This window comes from Equus przewalskii, chromosome 4, assembly GCF_037783145.1.
Source record: "Equus przewalskii isolate Varuska chromosome 4, EquPr2, whole genome shotgun sequence".
Lineage (NCBI taxonomy): Eukaryota > Metazoa > Chordata > Mammalia > Perissodactyla > Equidae > Equus > Equus przewalskii.
In genome coordinates, this window is record NC_091834.1 from 78,514,546 (window position 1) to 78,523,118 (window position 8,573).

General features: G+C 49.3%; 1 protein-coding gene and 1 long non-coding RNA gene across 21 annotated transcripts; one reads left to right on the plus strand and one right to left on the minus strand.

The window, feature by feature from the left end:
* Positions 1–313: 313 nt before the first annotated feature.
* On the minus strand, positions 314–6,132 carry FEZF1 (FEZ family zinc finger 1). Of its 20 annotated transcripts, none has more exons than XM_070616427.1 (9): positions 6,059–6,110; positions 5,919–5,961; positions 5,406–5,793; positions 5,049–5,145; positions 2,843–3,344; positions 2,471–2,692; positions 2,163–2,297; positions 1,779–1,911; positions 314–1,359 (listed from the first exon to the last, which is right to left on the minus strand). In XM_070616427.1, exons 5-9 carry the CDS (start codon positions 3,269–3,271, stop codon positions 1,001–1,003), a joined length of 1,278 nt encoding a protein of 425 aa, XP_070472528.1. In that variant the 5' UTR covers positions 3,272–3,344; positions 5,049–5,145; positions 5,406–5,793; positions 5,919–5,961; positions 6,059–6,110; the 3' UTR covers positions 314–1,000. The 20 variants fall into 20 exon arrangements, with proteins under 20 accessions (XP_070472528.1, XP_070472516.1, XP_070472526.1 ...); XM_070616415.1 differs by having other exon boundaries at positions 5,061–5,145; positions 6,059–6,086; XM_070616425.1 differs by lacking the exon at positions 5,919–5,961 and having other exon boundaries at positions 6,059–6,132.
* LOC103547305 (uncharacterized) lies at positions 4,924–8,352 on the plus strand. The gene is made up of 2 exons (XR_543917.2): positions 4,924–5,051; positions 8,019–8,352. It is a non-coding gene; the product is annotated as an uncharacterized lncRNA (long non-coding RNA).
* Positions 8,353–8,573: the final 221 nt, after the last annotated feature.

The following is an 8,573-nucleotide window of genomic DNA, read 5'->3' on the forward strand; positions in this document are numbered from 1 at the left end:
GGGGATGTATATTACACACATCTCCTAGACAGATTGTTCCCATTTAACTGAGCACTACAGACACATCAGACGGCCCAGGACAAAGGCACCCTTCTGTTAGAAAACTCCACATCTTCTGTCTCTGAGCTTCATCAAATTTCATTACTTTACCAAAGTTGTAACTATTTGGAGAGACTATTATTCGCCCTTGGTGAATTTTTCGGTTCAAACTTTGGGTGATACTAACCCAGGATTGAACTTTTTAAAATGGAGGAAGGATGAGGGAGTCAGAATCAGTGATCTCTAACTGAATAACATGAACAGAGCCCTGAAGTTTGTTGATTAAATAAGCATGTTCCAAGTATTTATTTCCAACAGTCGATGAATCAATTTTCACGTGCAAGAATCAAAACCAAAATTCAAATTCATTCATAATGAACCACCCTTATCTAACGTGTATGTGTGCATACGTGTGCTCACAAATGTGGAATGTGCCTTTATAGACACACATATCTATGCGTGTATATATAACATACACACAGTGTTTTGTTACCTCAGGGAAAGAGGAAATGATCATCAACAATTGGCAGGCATCTTGAGACGGCAGAGTCAACACAATGGAAATATATACAATAATAAAATTAAAATGGTGCAGCATTCCCGGGTAGGATCTCAATAAATACAGCAGAATTTGTTTTAAAAAACAAAACAAAACAAACACCATCTCTCCACCCGCGATAAAAAGTTTTTCCAAATTAAGAAAAAAGTCAGAAAACAAACAAAACCCCCAAATTTTCTCATAATCGTTAGTGCCTATATAGAATATAATACACAAAACCATTTAGCAGGTGCATGCAAGAGGCGAAATGCCGGGGAATGCAGAGGCGTCTGGTCGCTAACTCATGGGGCTCAACATGCCCTGGGTTTGCAGAGGAGCTTGGATCCGGAGGTCCAGCTCTATTCTGCCGCTGCCTCAGTAGTGGGGACCCTGGCTGGGGCTGGGAGGGGACTTTGGCCTTGATCACTGGTGGCCCGGGTGGAGCCCGGTCTGCAGGGGCCCAGGGGGCGGCAGCGGCGGCGGCAGAGGAGGCAGCGTCGCGGGCGCTGGCTGCTGTAGAGGGGGCGGCGGGTCGGCTCCCGGCTCCCCAGCAGGTGTGCGCGCCAGCCCCAGGCTGCTGTCGTGCAGCTTGCGGACGTGCTTCTTGAGGTCAAAGTTCCTGCAGAAGCCCTTGCCGCACGTGGGGCAGGTGAAGGGCTTCTTGTCGTTGTGGGTGTGCATGTGGAAGGTGAGGTTGTAAACCTGGTGGAAAGCCTTGTTGCAGATATTGCACTTGAACTGCTTCTCCCCGCTGTGGGTCAACTTGTGGTTTTTGTAATTGCCTGAAACAGACAAATGACAGGGACGTGGATAGGAAAAGAGAGCTTGAAAAGGGAGGAGCGGACGGGTCGAAGGACAACGAAGCAATAGAAACAGCTGCCGCAGCTCGGACAGCCGGTGCAGGGCTGCGCTCTGCGCCTGCACGTCTCTCCCCAAGTTTGCTTTTTAACAGCAACAATGGAGCCGCTCCCTCCACATTTAATTACATAAAAAGAGAACACGCGGTTGAAAAGAAAGACCCCCTCGGAACATGAACCACGTCTTTCTCTAGTATTAATCAGACGTGGAGGTAGGAGGTTAGAATGGCAACATAGGCGCCAGTAACTAGCTGCGTTTAAAAAATCATTTTCTAAAATATCCCGAAACGATTAGGGCTTTCGGTAAGACCACCGTGAAAGACAGCATCTCCCAGGTTCGATACCTTTTTGATGAAATCCTTTGCCACAGAATTCACACACAAACGGTTTGTAGCCTGCGTGAATGCGGGTATGCGTGTTTAACGTGGAACTTCTATTAAATGCTTTGCCACACTGGTTACATTTGTGAGGTTTTTCCTAAGCGGAAGGGAGAAAAAGCAGAGAAGTTAAGGTATTTTGTTATTAAGTGGAGTCCTGCAAAGTCAAAAACACACTAATTCTCTCTCTCACGCTTTTAAGCAGAACAAAGGCAAACCATACATGGCATTTCCCCCTGTCCAGCCAGCAAATTTTAAACACACCTTATGCTAAAGACTAAGTGTTTATCGGCCATTTTTCTACAAACCGTTCCGAAGTAAACCAGGTGAAACTGAGACAGTCGAACTCACCTGGGTGTGAATGATCTTGTGCCTGCACAGGGTGCTGGCCTGCCGGAAACCCTTTCCACACACTTTGCAAACGAAGGGTCTGGCTCCCGTGTGCACCGGCATGTGACGGGTTAAGTTATAATGCGCGTTGAAGACCTTAAAGTTAAGACACATACCGGTTAGCGCAACAAGCACTTCGAAATCAAACCCGGCAGAGAGAGGGGAGGGAGGAGACAACCTCATAACCAGTGTGTACAAATAGTCACAAACGAAAGTTAAATTAAATTAAAAAGGAAGGAAGGGAGACCTCCCTTCTACATGGTACTTGCCTTTCCACACACTTCGCAAGTGAAAACTTTGGGCTTGGCATTAGGAGAGCCTCGGCTGAAGTCAGAGGTTTTGAACGCGATTTTTTCCGACAGAAGCTGGGCGCTTTCTTTCATATAATGCTGCAGCTGAGCCTGAGACAAGTCTTTGAAAGCTACTCCCGCGGGGTACTTCTCCACCGCTGGGACCACCAGTTTATTCCTTTCTGCTAAATACGTTTTTGGCTGCGGGTGCAAAGGGGAACTGAGAAAGTAGGAGGCCACCGGGTGGATGTTAACGCCGGCCGCCGGGTGGCACGGGTTGTCCCCTCGATTCAGGTAGCACAGGGCTCCCATGGCATGAAAGGAAGAATGGTTGACCACGCGCGGCCTTACCAGCTTGTACTGCTGCAGCGGCAGCGCGTCGCGGGCCAGGTCACCCTTGAGACTCAGCGCGCAGTTGAGCAGGTCGCTGCAGCTGAACGCGGGCGCTGCGGGAGCCGCTGCTGGCGCCGCCGGAGCCTCCAGATTCGCCTTCCGCGGCTCCGAGCCCGTCATTCCTGCCTTGGGACTCGTGTCGTAAGCCACAGGTACGAAGGGGATCATGCAGGGGATCGACGAGTTAAGATGCAGAGAGTGCTTGGGATCCCCCTTGGGCACGGCTCCCTGCAAGAAGTGGGGGACGGGCAGGGCCCTGGGCTCGGGGGTGCGCGCCATGATTCGTTCGATGGAGAAAGCCAAGGGTTTGGAGGTGCTCATCATGTTGCCCCGGGCCGGAGCAGTCGCTAACATTTTGGCAGTCCCGTTGTGGCAGCTACTGTCCATGTCTGAGTCGCCAGCGTCCGTCAGCCGGGGCCGGGCTGCACCGTCGTTGCCTTGTTCCCTGCTTGTCACAGACCTGCGGAGAGGGGGACGGGCACCATCACCACCAGCAGCCTCCTCCTCCTCCTCCCCAGCATCACCAGCCGAACCTCCCTGCTCAGCCCAATGGACTCCTGCCAGCCCATCGCAGAGTTCTTGGCGCACCAATGACTCGGGGACAATCACTACTTATTTCTATCAATAGAAAGTGTTGTGTCAATAACGCAGCCAAGATCTCGCCAATCGTTAACTTCCAAGAGGAGAAGGTAAACTAGATAATTGCTCAATTCGCTTCCAACAGTCAACAGGAAAACTTTTTTTTTCTTTGCAGTCAGTGACTACTTTTCATTGGTGAGTGAGGTTCCCCCGCCCAGAAGAGGCGGGGGCGCTCTCCGCAACTCCGCGCGCCCTCCCCTCCGCGCACACACTCTCAGGCGCGCACTTCGCTACCCTCCGCGCCCCCCCCCCCCTTTGCTTTTTCCTCTGTCTTTTTAATTCTCAATCTGCTTAACCAGGGTTTAGAGGCCAAGCAAATCTGAGATCAATTTTCTCGTTTAGCTCTAAGTGACATCATCTAAAATCATTGTGCAAGGGCTAAATAAGGAAACGGAGTCTAATTCAGGGGCAAACGCCAGGCTATATTTATCAAATGCCAAGCTCCACAAAGCCGCGGCCGGGAAGCCTCCGGCTGCGAAATCCTAATTTTTCTTGCATGGTTCCGCCCGGCTGGGTCTGGGCCCGGGTCGGGGCTCCTCTACAGCCCTCTTTCTTCCTCTAGGGCCCAGGGCTGAGCGCTTCCGGCATCCCGGAGTCTCCGCCGCCAGAACCGAGTCTGGACCATTTGGAAGACGCCAGCAGGTAACTGGCCTCCCAAAACACCCCTGAGAATTCAAGGCCTTGGGAGGCTTGTTATGTGTTTGTGGTTTGTAAACGTGATGCTGAGACATAAGCTTGCGAAAGACACACTCTAGCCACAAAGTTGAGGAGGAGTTGCAAGGAATAAGCTGGTATCACACCAAAAGAAACCTGGACGAGGGCCAGACCCTACCCCCGACACAAACACCCACGCGCACTCTTATGCCTTTCCACTGAAAGCTGGGAAAGTGAATTTCTTCTAAGTACTCTGATAGAGCTCTCTTGGAGCAATTTAAATAGAAATTATCGAGCGGAAAAGGGAAACTATTGATTCCCTCCCTCAACCTCCCTACTGCTGGTGTCCGCACGCCTCCTCAAATTAGCGCAGGCTGCAGCCAGGGTGTGTGTGCACCGCGGAGCGGCGAGCACTGCGACCTGCGGGGCGCGAGTCTTGGCCACAGCAACGCTTCCGCCTCCCAGAAAGAGAGCGGAAACCTTGCCTCTGCAACGCCCCCCATCCAAGCCTCGGCCAAAACTCCCCGGGAGGAGCCGTAGAGCGTAAGGAGTGTTTCCGGAAGACACCAGAGGCTGCGACCCCGGCTGCGCGGGTTCTCGCCACCTAAGAGGGCGCCGCCCGGAGCGCGCCCGGAGCAGCGGCGAGCACCCTCCTTGTCGCTCCCCTTTGCAAGCCTGAGATCGCGCGGAGCTTAGCCCTGTGACCAGGTGTGCCAGGGCCGGGCGTGCACCGGCAGCTGCGCAAGGAGGACTCGGCGGTCACGAGCCCGCGCCGGGACGAAGAGGAAAAGCGCAGAGGTGCCAGCTCAGGGCCTTGCAGCCTGCACGCCCCTGTGAATGGCCTCCCGAAACAGCCCAGTTTACCATCTACCTGGTGAGTTACCCTGAGCGGATGCTTGTAGAACGGGTGGTGGCGGGTGCCAGACATCGGGCCAAACGGGTGTGGGCGTCCTCTTCCTGCAAGAGCTCTGGAAAGGATCGGTCGTGGAAAGCTGGATGCAAGCGGACTAGAAACCCTGGGATTGTTGAGCCCCTGACCACTTCCATCCCAAATGCGAAGTTGGACCCCAAACGGAGGAAATTGACCTCAAAATATTCCCTCCTCCCTACCCCATTGCCCAGCACACGCCAGGGGCCACTCACTCTGGCTTTTCGTGGTTGTATGCCCCGACCCCGCCCGGCGAGCCGAAATGGGTGGAAACCGAGAGAGCCGGGTCTGGGAACGTGCCTTGTGCCCTACAGCGAGGCATAGCAGCTGGACGGGTGGTGGGGAAACTTAATTGCTGAGGAAATAGAGGAGGAGGCCTCTTGTTGAAGTTGAAGGCAGCCAAAGAGCCAGGGAGGGGAAAGGTCTGGATGCGACCGGCCTTAGCAACTATGCTTGGAAGTGCATCGTTTCAAGTCTCAGGTAGCTTCGGACTGGGAGGGCAGATGCAGCGGTAGAGAGGTGCAGAATGAGGCGAGCGCGGAGCACCAGGGCCGAGTCCGGGACATCCACAACGCCGACGCACTTCGAAGCAGTTCTTGGCCCGGGCGAAGTCACGCAGGGTGCGCCCAGGCTGGAAATTTTCTTTCCTTTTGCTGCTGGCGCCGCACAGCCCGTCTTCTCTTCTCCCCTGCTCGGACAAAGAGCGCGGGACGGCTTTGCTAGGGGAAAGGGGTGGGGGCGTCCCACGACAGATGGGTCGCGGTTAAGACTTTAATTGCTCCCTTTCGGGGCGGATCAGGTTTCCTTTCCTACCTGCCACTTCCCAACTTCGAAAAATCCCCCTCCTGCTGCACTCCTGCGACACAGGGCCAGGTTTAAAGGAAAAACAAGGAAGCATGAAACTACCCGGCTCTGGAAAGCTTTGGAGCGCCCAGCTGACTTGTGCAACTCACCCGCTTCCGGAGCGTTACCTGCCTTCTTGACTGAATGCCACCAGTTTGTTTTACGTTCGTCGCGTGTCCCTCCCTCTTCCCTGCTCCCCCTCCCCCACCGCCTCCTCCTTAACGGTATCAGAGTCTTGATTTGACCTCTGTAAATTTCTCCTTCGGCGGACACTGAACTAAAAAGGAAAATTATTGGCTTAGGGCATACGTGTTTCGTATGGCTAATATTTCAACAATTTGCTTTTCAATGGTCTTTTCGGGATTTGCCTTTTTGACAAGCGTTTGAAAGTATAGTGTCATTTGAGTAACGCAGATGTCGCAAATTAGCAATTATGCCTTTCCTTTAAAACATAGAACTGAGCTTCCTAATCCTAAAGATGTGAAGAGATGCTTTATAAATCCAGGTCTTAATTGTTTATTAAAAGAACTCAAGGGAGCATTGTTTGTTTTGTTAACGGCAAAATCGAAACTCAGTTATAGTTTCTTTGGATTTTCTTGGAAAATCCTATAATTCCCCCTTTATTCGTCAGAGCTGATGCTTCATTGTCCCTCCTCTTCCCGACCATGAAAGGCAGTATTTATCTGCCCTACCTACCTGCTTAAAATCCTTGTGGAAGGCACGTTTTAAGTGTCTGGTTTATCCTGCATGAGATGTCCTGAGGGAAGCAGAACAGTCCTTGATATGAACAGAGGAGATAACAAACTCTAAGTTAAGACCTTCTGAGAAAGTAAGGAAGAAGTTCCACTCCTCTAAAATAAAGTTTTCTCTTTTCTAGGAAATCTAATTTTGATTTTAATGCTTTCTAAACTGTATTCTTGATATTACTCAAGAACTTGCATAATTTTCACAGATGTTTTATTTACATCCTAGTCAAAGGCAAATGTGACTTGTCAAGGTTTCTGCAATCTGAAATAAAAGACAATATCATAGAGCCATTAATTACCAAATAATCCATAATCTTTCATCTCTTCATACTTAATAAGTCACAAAATACTGTTGAATCTTTTAAAAATAAAAAATGGATTGGGAAATATGATACTTTATCCAACCTTCTGCCAAGTGCATTAATTTGTCCCTGGTCATGTTTTCAGGCCTTTCCAACATCCACAACCTCTGCCTCCTCATCAAAAACAAAAGACTGCTTTCTCTTTGCTTTTTATTAGCTACTACAAACTAAATGAGGGGGAGATTATTATTCTGACAACTCCTTCTCTCTAGGCATTCAAATTCATCCACACTTTTTTTTCTGTTTAGTGAATAGCACCAAGGCAAAGTATCTTCTTTCTAGAGGAGGAAAAACATTCCTAAATTCTTCTACAGTTTTGCTCAGTCTTTATCTCTGACTGGTCTTTTGTTATTTCTTGTGTTGTGTTCTTGGAGGCAGCGTGATGGAATAGGACACAAATAGGAAGGGGTCGACAGGTTCAAGGAAAGAGTCTTGTTGAGTATCTCAGATTAGTTAATGAATACATGGTGGGAGCTAACTTTCCAGCACATTAATAGACACCTGGGCGACAAGTTCAGCTTTAAAACTACTAGTGTGCTTTTAGTTAGTTTGGTAGCAAATAAAGAATTCTTGCTAATTTTGTCTAGCTAGCATGTGAAGGGCAGTATCACAGGTTAGGAGTACAGGAGGAGTCAGTCAACTCACAGAGCCCTCCTTTATTTTGGGAGAGGAGAGGTGGGAGACAGGTTTGACTCTAGACAAACTATTTCTTTTATGTCAGCATTACTATTTCTTTTATGTCTGCTACTATTTCTTTTACATTAGGATTTCATTTAAACCTAGTGAAATTCTTCTTCTCAAAACAGCATTTACATAGTAAATCCGTTCGTAAAAGTAAATGAAGAGCCCTAAAGGTGAGAGCTGTTAATGAGCTGGCAGGCATTACAGACAACGGATCACCTGCCCTGGATTTGTTTCTGCTCCCCCACTAATGCTGGGATTTTTCTCACCCGTTCCCACAGGCCTGTGAGGTGTGATCCCTTCAGACTACCAGGCTCCAACTCAGGGCTGGACTTGATGGAAAAAGAAGTTTATAAACAAGCAACCCAATTTCTCCAAATTATTCGAGGAGCTGCCTAGAAGTCAAGCAACAGAACCCAGCAAAGTTTTGCTTGCGATTTACAACGATGTTGTTGAAACCTGGGAGGTGAACAATTAGAAGACGACAGCCAAAATATGCTCTCTTGCCCTACGCTGATAGCTGGTTATGCAATTGGCTGATCAGCGTTTTGCAGCCGTCCCCAGATCGTTGTTCAAAGTCATTTTGTGGTTAAAATAAAAACTACATTCAACAGACAGTCTGACTCCTTCCTTGATGCTACCCACGAGGGTTAGGGCGGTTTTGATGTTACTTTTAAACTTTCTTCCTTATTTTTCATGAAATAAAAGTCGGTAATACAAATAACACAGAGCAAAGAATGAGGTTAGAGAAATGGAGAAACAAGAGAGGGAAATCAAAATCCTTGAGCCAGAAATCTCTGAGAACCGTTTATAGATTCAGCTACCTCCTGGACCCC

What these genes read in the sequence shown, in the direction of transcription:
- FEZF1 (XM_008514422.2), bottom strand. Translation starts at nt 5,224, where the DNA reads ATGGAAGTGGTCAGGGGCTCAACAATCCCAGGGTTTCTAGTCCGCTTG. An exon ending in CTTGCGAAGTGTGTGGAAAG is followed by an intron (nt 2,298 to 2,470) that starts GCAAGTACCATG and finishes CTTAACTTTAAG; the next exon opens with GTCTTCAACGCGCATTATAA. An exon ending in ACAAGATCATTCACACCCAG is followed by an intron (nt 1,912 to 2,162) that starts GTGAGTTCGACT and finishes CCTTCCGCTTAG; the next exon opens with GAAAAACCTCACAAATGTAA.